The sequence below is a fragment of the Chiloscyllium punctatum genome, chromosome 36 (assembly GCF_047496795.1).
Source record: "Chiloscyllium punctatum isolate Juve2018m chromosome 36, sChiPun1.3, whole genome shotgun sequence".
Taxonomy (NCBI): domain Eukaryota; kingdom Metazoa; phylum Chordata; class Chondrichthyes; order Orectolobiformes; family Hemiscylliidae; genus Chiloscyllium; species Chiloscyllium punctatum.
The window spans coordinates 56,376,167-56,396,388 of NC_092774.1; the positions used below are offsets into that span (position 1 = coordinate 56,376,167).

General features: G+C 46.3%; 2 protein-coding genes across 7 annotated transcripts in view; one reads left to right on the top strand and one right to left on the bottom strand.

The window, feature by feature from the left end:
* The window catches only part of LOC140460513 (uncharacterized), a 191,136-nt gene that overhangs the window by 86,356 nt on the left and 84,558 nt on the right, over positions 1-20,222 (bottom strand). The window lies entirely within an intron of this gene.
* On the top strand, positions 2,371-14,998 carry LOC140460509 (uncharacterized). Of its 6 annotated transcripts, none has more exons than XM_072555081.1 (4): positions 2,374-2,710; positions 7,155-7,233; positions 8,030-8,184; positions 10,423-14,971. In XM_072555081.1, the coding sequence occupies exon 4, from the start codon at positions 10,764-10,766 to the stop codon at positions 11,760-11,762; it is 999 nt and encodes a 332-aa protein (XP_072411182.1). In that variant the 5' UTR covers positions 2,374-2,710; positions 7,155-7,233; positions 8,030-8,184; positions 10,423-10,763; the 3' UTR covers positions 11,763-14,971. The 6 variants fall into 6 exon arrangements, with proteins under 6 accessions (XP_072411183.1, XP_072411182.1, XP_072411181.1 ...); XM_072555080.1 differs by having other exon boundaries at positions 2,377-2,710; positions 7,155-7,238; XM_072555083.1 differs by having other exon boundaries at positions 2,382-2,710; positions 14,025-14,998.

Genomic DNA, 20,222 nt, shown 5'->3' on the forward strand with positions numbered 1-20,222 from the left:
GTGTGTGTGAGAGAGAGTGACAGTGAAGTGGGGTTACCTGTCATGTGACATGAACCCAAAGTCCTGGTTGAGGCCATCCTTATGGATTCCAAACTTGGCTATCAGCCTCTGCTGGTCCACTAAAATTGGTTAAGCAGTTCCACAACACACACTGGAGAGGGCAGAGTGGGACTTATCTTTCGATTTGCAGGAGGTGGGAGGTTCTGGGTGCTGGAAACTAGGGAAAACACATGCTGGAGGACCTTCGGCTCAGAGAGATGGAGCTGGAAGCCAGGCTGCAGACATGTTGGGGGAATCATAGAGCCCCGACATAGAGCCTGTGGAAACAGGCCCTTGGTGACACTTCAGTCCATTTGAGAGATTGAATTTGCTTCCACAGAGTTTCCACGGTGTAGGGGTCAGTGTGTCTTGGCAGCCTCAACGATCCAATGAAGGGCTCATCTACAGTGAGAATACCCAGTCCACATTTCTCCAAAGAGTTAAAGTTCTCTCCATAGTCAGAACGCTGGGGCACTCCCACGCAGGCTGCGTGTAATTGCGGGGCTTCTCGATGCATGTCAAGTTTGGAATAATTTCCTGCAGACAAATATTTCCCCTCCTGGATTCAAATGCTGCTGATATTCAGGCCCTGAGTAAATTCTTTGTGCATGCCTGAACAGCAAATCTCTTTCTCTGCTAATACCTTGAGAGATCAGATCACTGCTGTCAGTGTAGGGCAGAAAATAAGATGAGAGAATTCTGGTTTGTACGGAACATCCTTCTCTATGTTCTACCCAAAATCTGTCTCCCAATTCCTCCACCTTTCGATAGATTCCAAACCGAATTCATCCTTCCGTCCTCCTGTTTTTGCCTAGTTCCCCTCTCTTGAAAGCGCTGACTCTCAGTTCAGTTTCTCAGCCACTTCTTCCATCCCCAGTATGTCACCCATGTCTTTATTTAGTTTTTAAAAGAGAAAGGCAGTGGTTTGCTGATGCCAGGACGTGAGGGTGACTGCACTCACACAGTGTTCCAGACTCTGTGTAGTGTCATTTACAAAAATCTGTACTGCACATGTACAGAGAAGGGGATCCTGGGAGTGGGGGGGGATGGTGGGAGTGGGTGGTATGCATTCACCACCTCCCCATTGAATCAAGACCCAATCATCCCCTCAGCGTCCCCTGTCCATTTACCCATCGCCACCTATAGCGCCCCCGTCATTTCTCTCTCACTATCCCTAGCTTCCCGTCTCTTCTCTCTCACACACATATCCCACCCTCTGCACCCTCTTGTTTCTTACCCCACTCTCTGCAACCCCTCCATTCTATCTCCATACCCTCTGCCCCCGTCCAGTCTCTCATCTACCCTCTCTCCCCCATTCATTCCCCTTCTTTTTCTCCCCACCCTCTGCCTTCCTGTATCCAGTCCCTCTCCCCACACTCATTCTCTCTCTCCCCCACTCTCTTCCCCCACCCTCTCCTGCCATTCATTTTTGCTCTTTCTCTCCCCACACTCTGCAACCCCCAATTCCTCTCGCTTCACATTCTGCACCCCCTCTATTCTCTCTCTCTGCCAAACCCTCTACCCACCAACCTGTGCACATCCAGGCTTTCTCTATCCCCGATGATCTGTCCCCGTGTCCATTTTCTTTTTGTCTTTCCCTCCAAGCCTCTTCCTCCTGTCCAATCTCTGACCCCACACCCCCAACCCCATCCTTTCTCCTGCCTCGAGACCTCTAAGCATAGAGAGAGAATGGATGGTAATGACTCTACCTGGGAGACAGGAGGGGTTGATTCGAGAAATAGCTGATCTTTGACATTGAGAATAGCTAAAACGAGATACTCTGAAAATCGGTAAAGTCTGAAAGCATATTCAATTGTTGAAAAAAAAAGCTGCAGCCATCTTTCTGAAATTTCCATAAAAATCTGTGTCGTTAGGCCACAGTTGAGGACAGGCTGGAAGGGTGCAAGGGCCGAATCCTAGTCTTATGAAATTGGTTTAAATTGTGTAGAAATAGAGCCATAGAGTTGCACAGCATGGAAAGAAACCTTTCGGTCCACGCCGACCATATATCCTAAATTAATCTAGTGATCCATTTGCCACCATTTGGCCCATATACCCCTCAACTCTTCCTATTCATATACCCATCCAAATGCCTTTTAAATGTTGGAATTGTACCAGCCTTGACCACTGCCTCTGGTAGCTCATTCCATACCTATACCACGCTCTTCGGTCCCTTTTGAACCTTTCCCCTCTCACCTTATACCTCTGCCCCTCTAGTTTTGGACTTCCTCTACTCTGGGGAAAAGACATACAAATGTTGAGCAGCCAGACAAAATGAAAAAGGAATAAAGTGTTGAGCTCCAGGGAAACAAAACAAATTGTGGCTCTAGCGTTTCTTTTTTCTGACTGGCATTTGGACACTGAAAATTTAGCAGTTACACCGGCAACTCCATTTGGCATACTGCGCATGCTTCTCGGTGTCAGCAAGCACTGCGCATGCTTCTCGGTGTCAGCAGAATACTGCGCATGCTCTTCTCTGTCAGCGGAACGACGCACGATATTGTTTTGATTGGCCAATGGAATGTGCTGGAGGACCGGAAGGAGCCTGCCCCCATTGTCTGAATGCGGAAGTTGGATCATGAGTTTGTGTTGGTGCCGTTGCTGCTCTTCTCTCTCTGAATGAAGATTGAGTCTTACCCCAACTGCAACTTCTTTCCTCTATCCAACATCTGTGAGTACAACACATTTTTCTCACCCCCTTTTCCATTCTCGTGTTCAACTCGACTTTCAGCAAAGTTGGTTCATGTCTGTGTCTTAATTAGCAAACACGTGGCAAATGCAGTAACACAGTGTGCAGTTGTAGCCTTTCCTGTGAAATAAAAGCAGAAAGGAGATGCATTGTTCAAATGGTGATATATTGGGATGTGGAGCAAGTGAGCACTGCAGATGCTGGGGATCAGAGTTGAAAAGTGTGGTCCTGACAAAGCACAGCAGGTCAGGCACCATCCGAGGTGCAGGAGAGTCAACATTTTGGGCACAAGCACTTCATCAGGAATGATGTGTGGATGTACAAAGGTGCCTCAGCTGCCTTCTACTCGGGCTTTCTACTCCAGTCAATGCCAGTTGTCACAGAGGTGCAGCAAGCAATGACCAAGGCAAATGGTATGTTAGCAAGAGAAATTGAGTTCAGAAATGTCTCCCTGCAGTTAGGGGTCATTGAATATATTCAAAGCTGAGTTCATCTGACTTTTAAATGTCAAATATAGTTATGGGGGAAGGCAAGAATTTTTTTATTAAATATTTTATTGGAAACTTTTTCAAATCCTTTACAAATCATCTAGACACAGAAAAGAACTAAACCAAAGTCCAGAAAGATAGAGGCAATACAACAATGTCATATCACAATGCTATTAATAATGAACTACCTACTACCCTACCAGAACAACCATATCTGCTGAGCTTAAGCTAAACTATAATCAAATTAAATAAAAATTAAATTAAACTGAATGCACATTAATTTAAATTAAATTATATCACATTACTTTATTCTATTTCACTCACCACACCTCCACTGAGGCTCCCAATCCTGGGAGCACCAGTCATTCTCCCAATATTCTTTTCCCCCAATCTCCCCCTCCCAGGACCCCACGGGTGCCCAGACTGATTCCCATGTCTGTACCACACCCCTAATTAATATTGCTGATAAGTCTGCATCAATATAATTGAGAAAGGGCCACCATGTCTTGTAAAATTGTTCTGTTTTGTGGTGCACCATACTTGTGAGGTAGTCTTGGGGGAGATGCTCCATCACCAGCATATGCCACCCCATAAGACCTGGGGGCTTTTCCAATGGCCAATTCATTAAAATGTGCTTCCTCGCACAGTGGGTAAGAATGTTACACAGTCTCTTCCCGTGTTCCCCCAGAGAGAGCAAATTTGGCAACCCCAAAAGAACTTCAATCCTCAGGATGTTCTTACCAAGCACTCCAGTATCTCTGGATCTTACAACAGTGTGGGAGAGTGCCTATACTAATTTTACATTTGGGACACCCTGGTGACGCTCCTCTCTTAAACTTAGCAAGCCTCTCTGGCGCCAAATGAGCCCTGTGTAAAATCTTCAATTGCATGACCTCTGCTTTGTTACATATTGAAATTTTCCTTACATTTTCCCATATATCTTCCCATACTTCCAATGAAATATCCTCTCCTAGCTCCCGATTCCATGTCCTAAGGTCGATTCCAGAGTCCGTCCACATCCCTAAGGCACGTCCCTTCTGTAAATGATGCAAAATACTAACTGAAAGAGCACCCGTACACCGGAGCACTCTTTTCTCCACATGTGGCCTGTAAAGCTGAGCCAGGAGCGTGGTCTTCCTCTGTATATAATCCCTTACCTGAAAGTACTGGAAAACGTTCCTATTAGACAATCCATACTTCTGACTTAGCTGGCTAAATAACATCAAGATCTCCGCCTCAAATAAGTTTCCCAGACAGGAGATTCCCTTATTCTCCCATGACTTACAGCCCCAGATTGAAATCCTTGGGCTCCAGCCAATGGGGTAAATGGCGAGGTCTTCAGCCAATTGCCCTTGTCTTGCCTCATTATCTTCCAGGCTTTCACCGTATTTAAAATGATTGGACTCTTACACTGCTCGGTCACGGATTTCATCTTAACCATGAATAATAGATTAACTAGGGGACTGCAAAGCTTCAATGTCAAGCCAGATTGACCCTGAATCCCCCCGTGCCCAGTCACCCACATATGCTAACAAAGCACTTATTTGATATCTCCAAGTCTAGAAGTTCCACGACCACCACCAACACCCCCCCCCCCCCCCACTCTGTTTTATCCTCTCCAGTAATTGTACACAGTTAGCTTTATACAGCTGGTGGAAGGCAGGGGTAATAAAAATTCCCAAATACAAAAAACCCTTTTGACGACCGTCTAAACAGGAACTGCATTCCATCCTTCAGATCAGGCACCTCCATTAATACCCCCCCACTGGCACGGCTTCCGATTTTGTAAAGTTGATCCCGCAGCCCGAAAAACTCCAGATACATTAATTGTTTGAATCAATCGAGGAACGGACTCCTCCGGATTGGCCAAGGAGAAGTGGATGTCATCAGCTTATAGGGTGATCTTATTCCCGCCCATTCCCACCCCTGGCCCCACTATTTCAGGATCCCTCCTGACAGCCCCAGCTAATGGCTCAATTGCCAAGGTAAGTAGCAATGGTGAAAGAGGACACCCCTGTCGACTACCTCTCCCAATATTAAAGTTATCTGAGTTAGTGCAGTTTGTGATGATGGTTGCCTTAGGATCATGATGCAACTCCACCACCCATCTACCAAAGGATCCCCCCAAACCAAAACGCTGTAGGATCCCAAATAGGTACGGCCATTCTATCTGGTCAAACGCATTTTCTGCGTCTAGGGAGACACTGAACCCAGGATCAATCTTTGCTGGCATACCTGCACTATGGTCAGTACCCTCCTGATATTGTTGGAGGAGCTACAGCCCTTGACAAAACCCGTCTGATCATCTTTCATAATTCAGCGCAACACATTTTCCAACCTCAGGGCCAGCATCTTGGTAACAATTTTAAAATTTACATTCAACAGTTAAGTGGGTCTGTGTGAAGCACATTCTTCATGCTCTTTCCCCTCCTTTAAACTGAGGGAGATATTAGCCTCCTTAAGAGAGTGCAGAAGACAATCCTGTGTGTATGAATAGCAATACATCCCCAGAGGCGGCTCCACGAACACATTTATGAATTCCTTATAGAATTCACTTGGGAATCTATCTGACCCCAGTGGGATGCTTTATTGCTTCCTGCACCTCCTGTATCGTAATAGGCCCATTCAAAAGGGAAACCTGTTCTGCCTTTATACTGGGGAGGTGCAGGTCCTCAAAAAAGGACTGCATCCTCGCTGCACCGTGTTCGTCTCCCTCTGACCGATATTACTGTGCAAAGTATTCCATAAATCTAACATTGATCTTCTTCAACTCACTGTGCCAGCCTTCTATCTAACAGACATAAAAGATTGGGAAGCATTTTTCTTTCAAGCCAGATATCGACTTGGCTTATCTCCAAATTCAAACAATCTTTTCTTCAGCAAAGGAGACCCTTTTTTTGCCACCTGTGTGTGCAATGAGTTGAGAGCAGTCCGGAGAGCTGCAGCTTGACCAGAGAAGGCCTATTATAATATGCTTCCTCAGCTATCTGCAGTCGGGTCTCCAGCATCTGGTTTTGCTCCTCCCTCTGTCTCCTTCCATTTGTTGAATACGAAATAATCAGGCCTCATAAATATGCCTTAGTGGCCTCCCACAGTATTGCTGGATTTTTGGCCGTACCTGGGTTGATATCCCAGAAGGCCTTGAACTCTCTTCTGCTGTACTCAACGGATTTGCTCCGCCTTAACAGGAATGGGTCCATGCACCAGTACTGTGCATCCATTCCACCACCTAAATACACCACCACTTTACCATCTAAATACACTGGCACATGGTCCGAGACACCTATATTGCCAATTTCACAAGCCAATGTTCTGTTCAAGCAATCCAATGGCATTAAAAAGTGTCAGTTCCCATGTGGCACTTGTGTGGGTTGGAAGAGAAAGTTATGTCTCTTCCATTAGGGTGGAGATGCCTCCACATTATGGTGGAGATCCCAACTCCTCGCACATGTCCACCAACTGCTTAGGTTGTGTCGGTGTATCTGCCTGGCCCCTTGGCACCCTGTCTACCTCGGGATCTATTAGGCGATTAAAATCTTCTCCAATGACCATGCGGCGCACCCTAGACTTATTAATTTAGCAACTGCATCAATTAGAAATTTAAGAGGGTGCACCGGGGGACGATATACATTCAGGATGCCATACTCTTCTCCATGTGTTAGAGCTGTAAGAATGATGGACCATCCATGTTCATCCTTAATTTGCTCAATTACCTGGACAGGGAGGTTCATTCTTACCAGTATAGCCACTCCTCGACACTTGGAGCTAAAGGAGGAGAAGAATACCCTATCATAACCCCGCCCCCCCGCCCCCACTGCAGTTTTAGATGTTCCTTATCATTTAAATGTGTCTCTTGCAGCAGGGTGATGTCCACCCTTTCCTTTCTCGGGCTTAACAGCATCTTTTTAATGGGGGAATGGCTCCCTTTTACATTTCAGGTGCACCACCTGAACGAATCAGTAGCCATGGTCATCCAGGGCAGCCCGTGGTTACCCAAGAGGAGGAAGCTTATCTGAGGTGTGGTGAGTGACAAAGACATTTACTGGATAAAGTCTAAAAACTACTCCTATTAAAAACTACTATAAATAAAAATCTAACAACCACATATAACTTAAGCAAACACTCAAATAACCCCAATTATGTAGAGAACTTCCCCCCCCACCCCCCCCCCCCCCCAACCCACCCTTGCCACCATCCCGGCTCCTTCCCGCTGAGGCTGTGCCCCAAGCGCCAGGCAATTCACAGATTGAACAAAATATATTATTTACATTCTGAGAGTAAACAATGGATGCCCATCTCCCCACACCCCTTCTCCATACATCTTAACCACAGATATCGCCACCCCAATCCAAAAACAAAAGGACAGCAGTGAAAAAAAAGGCCTCAGACAATACCTAACCGACCGTTTTACTAAATAATTCCAGTTTTACATGAAGGCAGTACATATAAAGCCGATAATCACAACAAAAAGGGGCAAAAAGTAGCATTGTCTGTAATGATGTCCCGCCTTCACCCCGACCTGAGTCCTTTAATTCAGTGAATTCACAAAGCCCTTCGCCTTTTCTGTTGAATCAAAATTATATACCGTCCCTCCATGAGAGAAATGCAACACGACCAGGGACCTCAAGGAATATTGAATGTTCAGATCCCTTAATTTTCTCTTAACTTCATCAAATGCTCTTCTGTTCTTAATCCAGGCTCCCGAGAAGTCCTGAAAACGCATTATTCTTGAGCCTTTGTGCATTAAGGCCTCTGGATCTCTTGCCAGTCTTCTTGCTGTTTCAATCACCAACTGTTTTTCTTTATAATGCAGGAGTTGCACATGGACCGTGCGGGGGCGCGGGTCCGGCCCTGACCGCATTTCGATCAAGTGGGCCCGCCCCACACTCAACAGACCCGACTCCGCCTCCAGCCCCAGGAATCCAACGAGGTCTTTACCTTCCTTGCATTCCGGAAGACCCACGAGCTGTAAGATTTTTCTTCTACTTTTGTTTTCCAGGTCGTCGTCCACTTGCTCCTGAAGGACCCGAACCTGGTCTTCCAGCGTTCAGATCCTTCCTCCTGAGACCTCTGCCACGGTCTCCGATGCCACGGTCCTCTCCTCCGCTGCCTATTCTCTTCGGTCCAACATTTAAATTTTCTGTTTATGCTTTTTCAGCGTGGCAGATAGTGGTTCCACTGCTGCTTCAATCTTTTCTCAGAGTTTGGCAAACTCCAAGAGTAACTGCTGCTGCCCCATTAAATCCAAAGGGACTGCCCTGGGAGTTTGAGTCATGGCTCCAGGCACCCCTGATGCAGTAGGGGAATGCCCTGCCTACTGCACCCCTGTCGGCTCCTTTCCTTCATTTGCTTTCATTCTGGTCTTAAAGCTGTCAAACCACAATTATAGCAGCTCCAGATGTTCAGTAAATTTTTATTAGCAATTTGTTTTCTCTTACACATGGTTAATGAGGTGGGGGGGGGGGGGGGGTAAAGGTCCACATTGCCGGGGGTATGGCACAGAGCCCAGCCCCGCACAGCAGACCACTCAAACCACCGCCATCTTGGATTTCCAAGAAAATGGTTTTAAGACCAGTACAGAACAGCTACAGGGTCATACAGCACAGAAATAGACCCTTCAGTCCCACTCGTCTATGCTGACTATGTTTTCAAACCCAACTAGTCCCATTTGCCAGTGATTGGCCCATATCCCTCTGAACTGTTCCTATTCATGTGCTTTTCCAAATGTCTATTAAACATTGTAACTGTATCTGCATCCACCATTTCCTCTGGACACCCATCCACACAAACCACTCTCTGTGTGAAAGAAATAGAGCTCTTCATGTCTTTTTTAAAATCTTTCTCCTCTCACCTTCAAAATTTGCTCCCTTATCTTGAAAGCCCCACCCTAGGGAAAGGACACCTGCCGTTCACCTCATCTGTACCCCTCATGATTTTATAATCCTCTCTAACATCACCTCTCAATCTCCTCTGCTCCAGTGAAAGAAATCCCAGTCTATCCACCTGGCTGTAGGTATATTCATATCCAGTTACGATCTGTTCAATGCTGGTGCAGGCTCAAAAGACCAAATGGCCAACTCCTGCTCCCAATTCTCTCACTCTGTGTGCAGGACAGCATTGGGAGATTGGGAAAGGGGAGAGGTAGATATCTTGTATGTTTTTATTTTTAAAATGCACTTGATTCCCACAAATAAATGCAACAGGTACAAGTACAGCACATGCAGTATTCCTCATTGCAACTTCAAGGTTTTGTGTCCTCTTCTTCCATATTGGCTCCAGCACATTCGGCTTCCTTCCCCCCGTACCTTCCCCCCCCCCCCCCCCCCCCCCCTCCCCATCCCTGCCCTGAGCCGTTGATGCTTCCATTGTTTATAAAATCAAGAGAGGCATGGATAGGGTAAATAGACAAGGTCACTTCTCTGGAAATCCAGAACTAAAGAATAATAGGTTTGAAGGGGAGGGGGGTGGGGGAGATTTAAAAGGGACCTAAGGGGCAATTCATGCAGAAGATGGTGCATGTAAGGAAAGAGCTGGATGCTGGCATAATCCTAACATATTTAAAAGGCATCTGGATGGGTATATGAATAGGAAAGGTTTAGAAGGATATGGGCCAAATGCTGGCAAATGAGACTAGATTCGGTGAGGATATCTGGTCAGCATAGACTAGTTGGACCAAAGGGCCTTTGTCTGTGCTGTATATCTAGATGACTCTGGTTTGCCACTTCAGTCTGTTCAGTTTCTCTCTAGTATCATTGCCTTGATGTCTCATTCCAAGACTCCCCCACCCCCGTGGGGGCACGTTAACCATTTTGTGTTTGGTTGTTTGTCAGGAAGCTGCATTGCAGGTTCATCCTGAATGTACACACTATATTTTTGCTTCCTAAAATCAGACCTGCTCACTCTCAATAGTATCCCAATGTCGTGGAAGATATTAATTTTCAGGTGGAGGTATCCAAAATTCAGAGAGATGTCAGTTGTGACTGTTTTGCTCTTCTGTCACTGTCAGATCCTGAATCAGCACTTTCATGAGAATTAGAATGGAGTGAGAACAGAGGGAGAGAGAGAGAGAGAGAGAGAGAGAGAGTGGGATGGTGCTTTCAGTTTTGTGGAATAACAAAAGAAAAGAATGTTCTGCAGAAAGTAGAATTGCTAGTTCTGAATTTCTACCCTGGACTGACAGTGATGACTTTTGTAATCTCTTTTCAGAGTATTTGATCTGAAGATGAAGTTTCAAAATCAACACATTTCAGGCTTATGCCTGAACCATTGACTCTCCTGCTCTTCGTATGCTGCCTGACCCATAGTTTTTGACTCTGATTCTCCAGCATTTATGAGCCACTCAATCCATCGGGACTGCAACAATTTTCAACTATGATCCAATTGGTTCCTGTTTCAGTACGTTTTCAGCATCAGTGGGACTGGAAGAGAGACCCTACTGTTGCAGCAACGCACTGAGTGTGGAGCCTGAATCAGTTATCTGGCTGGATAGAGGAATCCAAGGCAGGGAGGGGACATACACGCGTTTGTGTGCAACTGTAGCTTCGGCCATGGAGAAACCATGGAAGTGTGGCGACTGCGGGAAAGGCTTCCGTGTCCCGTCTGCCCTGGAGACACATCGGCACAGTCACACCAGGGAGAAGCCATTCTCCTGTCCTGAGTGCAGGAAGGCCTTCAGTGATTCCTCTGCCCTGCTGAGGCACCAACGGGTGCACACAGGGGAGAGGCCCTTCAGCTGCCCTGAGTGCAGGAAGAGCTTCAGCGATTCCTCCGCCCGGCTGAGGCACTTGCGGGTTCACACAGGGGAGAGGCCCTTCAGCTGCCTCAAGTGTGAGAAGGCCTTCAATGATTCCTCTGCCCTGATGAGGCACCAGCGGGTGCACACAGGGGAGAGGCGCTTCCGCTGCCCAGATTGTGGGAAGGTGTTCACTCGCTCCTCCCACCTCGTGATTCACCGACGGGTCCACACCAGTGAGAAGCCCTTCCCCTGCCCCAAATGTGGGAAGGCCTTCAGCGATTCCTCTGACCTGCTGGCCCACCGGTGGGTCCACAACGGCGAGAGGCCATTCACCTGCTCTGTCTGCGGGAAGTGCTTTACACGCTCTTCCGACCTGCTGAAGCACCGGCGGGTCCACACTGGGGAAAGGCCCTTCAGCGGCTCTGAGTGCGGGAAGGGCTTTACCCAGGCCTCCCACCTGCTGACACACCGGTGGGTCCACACTGGGGAGAGGCCATTCACCTGCCTCGAGTACGGGAAGGGCTTTGCTGTCTCCTCCACTCTACTGACGCACCAGCGGGTACACACTGGGGAGAGGCCGTTTGCCTGCCCCGAATGTGGGCAGAGGTTCACAATGTCCTGCAGCTTGAACAAGCACCAGCGGAGGCACAGTGCTCCCAACAATCCGATTCTGCCGGTAACACTGCTGAGGGTCACCCCCAGGACTGAACCTCCTGCCCTTTCTGACAGTGGGGGTAGTGGGAGAATTCATAGGCTTTTTTGTTTTCTACTGGGGGAGGGGGGTTGGGAGTGGTGGTGGCTCATTGGTTAGCACTGCTGCCTCATAACACCAGGGACGCAGATTTCATCCTCAGGGTGACTGTCTGTGTAGAGTTTGCACTATCCCCCACCACCCCGTGTCTGTGTGCGTTTCCTCCGCGTGCTCCAGTGTCTTTCCAAAGTCCAAACATGCGCATATTTGGGCGAATTGGCCAATCTAAATAGTCCCATTGTGTGTAGGTGTGGTGCATTAGTTAGGGGTAAGTGCAGAGTGATAGGGTAGGAGAATGTGTCTGGGTGAGTTACTCTTCAAAGGGTCGGTCTGAACTTGTTGGGCAGAAGGGCCCGTTTCCACACTGCAGGGATTCTATGATTCTATGAACATTGCTTCCATTGGGCGCTGCTGCTCATTGAGCCCAGGACCCGCACAAACCTACGACCACAAGACCATTGGAGCAGAAGTTAGGAAATTTTGACCCATCGAATCTGTTCCACCATTTGTTAGAGACAAAATAAAAAACTGCAGATGCTGGAATCTGAAATAGACAAACAGGAGGCTGGGCATAACAAGGCAGGCAGCACCAGGAGGTGGAGAAGTAAGCATTTCAGGTATTATCCCTCAGGACTGAAGAAGGGTTCTACCCGAAACGTTGACATCTCCATCAGAAATGATTTATCATGATGTTGTGAGAACTAGAGGGCATAGGTTTAGAGTGAGAGGGGAAAGATTTAAAAGGGACCGAAAGGGAAAGCTTTTCATGCAGAGTGTGGTGCGTGTATGGAATAAGCTGCCAGAGGAAGTGGAGGAGGCTGGTAGAATTACAGAAGTTAAAAGACATTTGGTTGGGGACATGAATAGAAAGAGTTAGAGGGATTTGGGCCAAGTGCTGGCAAACGGGACTAGATTAATTTAGAATATCTAGTCAGCATGGACGAGTTGGACTGAAGGATCTGTTTCCGCGCTGTACCTCTCTATGACAACCGGTCCTGATGTAAGTTTAGAATTGAGTAACTTTGAATTATTCAATCTTGTTGAATTCACCTCTGGGAAGGTTTCAAATGAACCCCTCCAAGCGATATGATTTAACTACGCCGAGTTGGATAAAGTATCCCATCAAGTTCAAAATGAATGCACAGTTGAAAAAGTCAGAAGTCAGACAACACCAGGTTACAGTCCAACAGGTTTATTTGAAATCCCAAGCTTTGGGAGCATTGCTCCTTCATCAGTGCTGCTCCTTCATCACTTCACCTGATGAAGGAACAGTGCTTTGAAAGCTCATGAGTTCAAATCAATCTATTGGGTTTGTCACCTAGTGTTGTGTGACTCCTGACCTGTCCACCCCCAGCACCTCCACTTCAGAGTTGACAAATGAGATCAAATTTTATTCAGCATGATTTCGTGAGATATTCATCTGGATGTCCTTATGACTGAAACATCGATCCTCCTGCTCCTCGGATGCTGCCTGACCTGCTGTGCTTTTCCAGCATCACACTCTCAACTCTGATCTCCAGCATTTTCAGTCCTCACTTTTTCTTGGTTCATGTGGAAACTCAACACTGTCAGAGTGACAAAGAGACGCCAGTCATCGAGTACTATAGCACAGAGACAGGCCCTTCAGCCCAAACTGGTCCATGCTGACCAAAATGTTTGTCAACACTAACCCCATTTCCCTGCACTTGGCCCATATCCTTCTAAAGCTTTCCTATCCATGTATTTTTTGAAACGCCTTTTCAATGTTGTTAATGTACCTGCTTCAACTACTTCCACTGGCAGCTGTTTCCCCAGGCGAACTACACTCTGTAAATATTTTGTCCAACATCTTTTCTTCCATCTTTCTCCTCTCACCATAAAAACGCATCCTTGCTCTTGAAATCCTCCCCCTAAGGAAGAGACAGCTACCATTAGGCCACCTCTACCCCTCATGGTTTGAAAATATTGCCCCTCAACTTCCTCTGCTCCAGTGGAAAAACATCCCAGCCTATCCAGCCTAAATTCTAATTTGATAATAATGGCATTGATAATTTTGGCTGTGTGTGTGTGTGTCAAGGATCTCTCATTTCTAAGCCAATGCTGTGCCTCTTAAGTTCACCTGATCTTAAAACGAATGGCACCCCATTTATTTGAAATGTCCATGTTTTCTGTGTAAAGTCAGTCCTGGTCAGGAAATAGGCATTGGTGTCTTATATTCCCGTAGACTTCTTGTGACCGGGTTCATAAGCTCTGTTTTGAGATGTATGAGTAAATCTTCAGAACAAAAAATTAATGCAGCCTTTATTCATGTCTCATTATTAAAAACACTTTCTCCATTTACAGATGTGATTGAGAAGCTTCTCCCAATGAATCTTTGACTGATAACAACATTTGTCAGGTTTTTGAAAGTCACTGCAGCTCTGTCACAGCACAGGGGAGGGCTCTTTCAGACAGAACGCGTCGTGCAGAAAATTCTCCCACATTAGTCGAGCAAAGTTGACGTCTTTTTAAGACATTGTGAAACTTGAAAGGGTTCAGAAAAGGTTTGGAAGGATGTTGCCAGGGCTGCAAGGTTTAAGCTACAGGGAGAGGCTGAATACGCTGGTACTATTTTCCCTGAAGCTTCAGAGTCAGCCAGAAACATCTGTTGAATCAGGAAACATCTCTTCCTGCAGTAGCTTCAGACAGACTGCTTGCAAAAACCCAAACCAGGGGAAAAGAATGGGACAACTGCCCTTTCATTGTAGAAGTGTTTTAGAAAATAAAATGTCAAACCCTTTACCATGATTGTTGCCTTAGCCAGTATCTGTTAACCATTAGTGAAATCCTTAATTCTAGACGAATGAGAAGCTCTGCCTTTTACAACCCCTCCTGAAAATAAACCAAGAACAACATAATCTTCTTAAAGGAGCAGCAGCATCACAACAGAAAGCACCTGAACTGAAACATTTGTATCGAAGGGCTGTACAGTTAGCAGGACAAGAAAACAGGTTTTCAATTTCACCAATCAATTTAAATCAGCCCCATTGGCTACCAAAAACTTATTAAATTTAAATCCTAAAGTTTTGACAACAGGACCAATCCTGTCATAAAGAATTGGTGCTCTCAGTCATCTGTGTATTCGAGAAAGCATCATTTAGAAAAATAGAGAAGGGGATTCCTGACAGAGGAATCGGAGGAGGCAACCCCGACAGAAGATGGCTCAGAATATTCCGGAAGACACATATACTGGTTGTAATCTGGGAGATTAAATTCTATTTTGTGTTATCTGAATGGGACATGTATTGATTGGAACAGCATACCAGAAGAATCTTGATTTATTCCAGAATACTCATTAGTTAGGACGGATTTATTTAGTTTGTTAGTGTGTTCACGTGAGAATTGGTTGAAGAAATTGTTGATTTTAAAGTGTCAGGGATTTTCTTTTAGCACTACAGCAGGTTACACCACTTATCACACTGACTTTACACATTAAAGGGCAATGTGCCACTCTTTGGACGTTTCGGTTTGAGATCTTGGAGAGTGGGGGTGGTCGGGGGGGGAGCGAGTTGCGGGGTGGTCAGCCTTCGCTTTATAACAGGATTGAAGACATTCTCTTGAATGCAATGGAGTCGATATTAATCCCAGCCTCATGGTGTAGTTGTGGGTGAATCACCTTAATTTGGCTCCTGACTCAGAAACCGCACAGAGAATCAACTGCTGAAACAATGATTTACACTTTCTTGCACGGAGCAAACACAAATAAAACCCCTCAATTTCATTCAGCTTCACCCCCTCAAACTTGGCTGTCACCCAATTGATGGCTGAATTTAACTGGGTTTCCACTGACAGTGCCCATCTCTGGAAGTGTCCAGGGGTTTGATGCAGTATTATTCTTCTAAGTACTGCTGCTGCTGTATCATTCTGGAGTTGAATTTTGGTGGCGTTTCCTCAATTTAAAATCTGTGGTGTGACTTTTCTTTAAGACTCCAACATCACCTCACATTGCTGGAGACCTCAGGTCTGTAGTTTACCTTCTTATCCTTGAGGGTTAGCTGTCTGTTTGAAACAGCCTGCCCTGCAATTAACCCCTCTATGTCAGGGCTTTCCTGCTACAGGCAGAATTAATTGTCCTTTTGTCACACCATTATTAAATAACATTATCTTACCTGTCCCAAGAAACAACTTATTGTGTTGCTTCCTTCTTCCCAGGGATGGTTAACTAGCTGAAATTAGGCCATTTATAGTATTGAATCTGCTCTGCCATTCAATCATGGCCGATATGTTTCTTAACCCCATTTTCCCTGTAACCTTTGAGCCCCTTGATACTCAAGAATGAGTGAATGGTGGAGCAGACTCAATGGGCTGAATGGCCTAATTTCAGTTCCTGTGGTGTCACAGTTTCTCATCTGCCCTTTCGTTTCATGGTCCAGAAAGAGTTATTGTTGACTTGTGAAGTTGGGGAAGTTCTGGAGTTTACAGGTGCACACCACGCTCCTCTCTGCCTCCTCCTGGAATAACGATTCTTCCTGAGATACTGGCAGTTCTTGAGATCCCTGGATATCCCTGAATACAAATCAGTGTGTCTGGAAGTCTCTGCTGCTACCCTGGAACAGAAGGATTATGGGGAGAAAATTCAGAAATCCGAACAGCAAAGAGACTTGGGACTTCTAGCCCAGGATTCTCTCAAGATAAACTTACAGGCTGAGTCAGTAGTTAGGAAGGCAAATGCAACAATGGCATTTATTTTGACAGGACTTGAATATAAAAGCAGGGATGTACTTCTGAAGGTCTATAAGGTTCCGGTCAGGCCACAATTGGAGTACTGTACCCAGTATTGGGCCCCATATCTCAGGAAGGATGTACTGGCCCTGGAACATGTTCAGAGGAGGTTGATGAGAATGGTACCAGGAGTGAAATGCTTAAGATATGGAGAACATTTGAGGACTCTGGGTCTATACTCAATGGAGTTTAGAAGATGACAAGGGAACTAATTGAAACCTACAGAATACTGAACAGCTTAGACAGAGTGGATGTTGGGAAAATGTTTCTATAGGTTCTTAAGTATCAAGAGGATCAAAGGTTACGGGGAGAATGGTGTTGAGAAACTTATCAGCCATGATTGAATGGTGGAGCAGGCTCAAAGGGCCAAATGGCATAACTTCTGCTCCTATAGTCTTATGATATGCTGATGTGTGGAGGGATGAGGATGGGGGAAAGAGATAAAGAGGGAAATGTAATTAAGGTGAAGCTGGATGCAGATACATAGAAAATACACGGATTGTACGATAAATTTCAGACCACATAGGAGCATTGGCATAGAGAGGGATCTGGCTATATTGATCTCCAAAAGTGGCAATACAGGCGGGTAACGTGATCAAGAAGGTTCACAAGCACGTTTGCCTTGAATGTAAGAGTTGGCAAGTTATGTTACAGCTATTTATTCCGGTCACATTCAGAATATTGTGTGCAGTTCCGGTCGCCACACGACCAGAAGGACATGGATGCTCTGGGGAGAGGGTATAGAGAAGGTTCACTAGGACATTACCTGGTCTGGAGGTCTCATTACGAGAAGAGATGGGATAAACCAAGACTATTTTCACTGTAAAGATGGAGGCGGAGGGATGACCTCAACAAAATGATGAGACACACAGATTGGCTGGACGGGGGTGGCATGGTGGCTCAATCATTAGCACTGATGCCTCACAGCACCAGGGTACCGGTTTGATTTCAGTCTCAGGCGACTATCTGTGTGGAGTTTGCACATTCTCCCGGTGTCGATATGGCTTTCCTCCGGTTTCGTCTCACAATCCAAATTATTGATTAGGGTGCAGTGGCTATGCTAAATTACCCACTGCCCAGGGATTGGCAGGTTAAGTTGGATTGTCCATGCTTAAATTGCCCCACAGTGTTCAGGAATGTGAAAGTTAGGTACATTAATCAGGGGTAAATGTCGAGTAATAGGGGTAGGAAATTGGTCTGTGTGGATTATTCCTTGGATGTTTGGTGTTGGGTCAGATAGTCTGTTAGATAGTCAGAGGCTTCCCCCCAACCCACCCCCACCCCCCACCCCCCCCCACCAGGGTGGAAAAGTCAACTACAAGAGGGCACAGGTTCAAGGCGAGAGGGGGACAGTCTGGGGGAGAATTGAAAGGGAAGATTTTTCACACAGATGGTAGATGCCTGGAAAGCATTGCCAGTGGATGTGGTGGAAAGAGGCACCTTAGCAACACTTAAGGTGTATCTGGATAGACACATGAATGGGGGGTGCATACAGGGACCGAAACCATGCATTGGCAATAAATAGCAGGTCTAAGTTAGGATTAGGAATTGGCACAGGCTTGGGCGGGGAGGAGTAGGGGGTAAAGCGTATGCTGATGAAGGGGTGGATGGAGGCTCAGGTGGAGCATAAACACTGACAGAGGCCAATTGGATCGACTGTGCTGGAGACTCAATGGGACAGAAACAAATGTATCTATTTCAGATCTACCTGCACTGCAGCCGCTTTTGTGGACTGTTTCCGTCGGGAAGGTGCAATCAGAGAGCATCAGCCCCCACTGGAAGTAAAGTGGGTGAGGTTGCGGCCCGTCAGCATAAATAAACCCCTTGCCCTTCCCACTTCACCCACGAAACAGCGTTCAAGATGTGACTCTCGGCAATGGTAACAGCAGAATCCAACCCGAATCCCTGCGCCATCTCACTTGTGAAGTTGCTGGTTTCTCCACAAGTTGCACCACTGGGTGAAGCCCTTCCCACACACTGGACAGGTGAACGGCCTCTCCTTGGTGTGGATGCGCTGGTGTTTGTGCAGGGTGGAGGAATCGCAGAAGTTGCTCCACATGGGACAGGTGAACAGCTTCTCCCCAGTGTGGACGCGGAATCGGAGCAGCAGGTGATACGACTGGGTGTAGCCCTTCCCGCACACGGAGCAGGAAAACGGTTTCTCCCCGGTGTGGATCCGCTGGTGCGGCAGAAGGTAGTGTGACTGAGTGAAGCCCTGCCCACACACAGGGCAGATGAACGAGTTCTTGCTGGTGTGGACACACTGGTGGGCTAGGAGGTGGTGTAACTGAGTGAAGCCATTCCTGCACTGACTGCAGGTGAACAGCCGCTGCCCAGTGTGCAAACGCCGATGAATCTCCAGCGCAGACGGGGAAGGGAAACCATTCCCACACTCCCCTCATTTCCATGGTTTCTCCATGGGGCAGGTGCCCTCGTCGGTCTCAGACCTTAACAATCAGTTGAATACTCGCTCACGCTTACAGCATGTGCGTGGTGTTACTGGTGCACCCGCTGATAATTGGAATACTCTCATTCAGTCTGTAAAACTTGTTCCACTCACTAGTCTGGTGTGTGGGTATGTGAGACTCTGAGTTTCCTGTCACACTGACGTCTAAAACCTAACTAAGCAGACAGACCTTCTCCCCTTTGTTTTCAAGGCCATCAATATCCACGTCCTCGTGAATCAAGTGACTGTCAGACTTTGATGTGATGTTTGGTCTGAGATTTCTGCCGCCAAATTCTTCTCTTGTAATATTCCTGTGAAGTGATTGCAAAGGTCATCACAGTCAGTCCATGATAGAAAATCTGAACGTAATTCTAGTTACTGTGGAACATTCTTTCCTCTCAATGCCAAAGATCTTTGTTTAGATATATATGTAACTGTCAACCAACAGGGTTATGGGGCAGACTGAATACCTCCACGAAGAGTTCACATGGACTCAAATTGTTGAATGGACCTCTGTAGTGCAGTATTGACACTCTTACTGAAGATCTCCAATATGCTGCAGTACGATATTACAAGCAGAAACAACTGCAAATCAGACAAGGTCTGTTCAGAAGTTGGACCATGAACTTTGAAGCTGCTGCTGCTCTTCCTCTCTCTCTGAATGAAGATTGATCTTCACCCAGACTGCAACTTCCTTCTTCTGTGCAAATATTTGTGAACACAGCCTTTTTTTTGAAGGATGGCATGTTTTCTGTTCATCACAATTAAAGGGGTGTCTTCCCCCTGATCTGCAAAGGGACAGTCAGTCAGGGGAGGGCAGGGTCACGTCTTGATGTTGTTGTGTGGAATCTGTGACAGCTGCAACAATTCATCCCAACTCCTGTACTCAGTGCTCTGACTGATGAAAGCAAGCATGCTGAAAGTCTTCTTCACCGCCCTGTCTATCTATGTCTCCACTTTCTAGGAGCTATGAACCTGCAAACCTACATCTCTTGTTTTGAAATAATGTATATGAAACAGATTTGGTGCTTGTTGGTATGTGTGCTTATCTCAACTCTAATTCGGTATTTTACACTGAATGCCATGACTGATGAAGGCCAGTGTGCCAAAACATTTCTACCTGTGACTCAATTTTCAGAGAACTGTGAACCTGTACTCCAAGATCCCTCTGTTCCACTACACTCCTTAAGGTCCTACCATTCACCATGAAATTCCTACATTGATTTGACTATGCAAAATGTAAGAGCTCACACTTATCTATATTAAACTCCATTTGTCATTAACCTTAAACCTATGCCCTCTAATTTTGGACTCCCTCACCTAAGAGAAAAGAC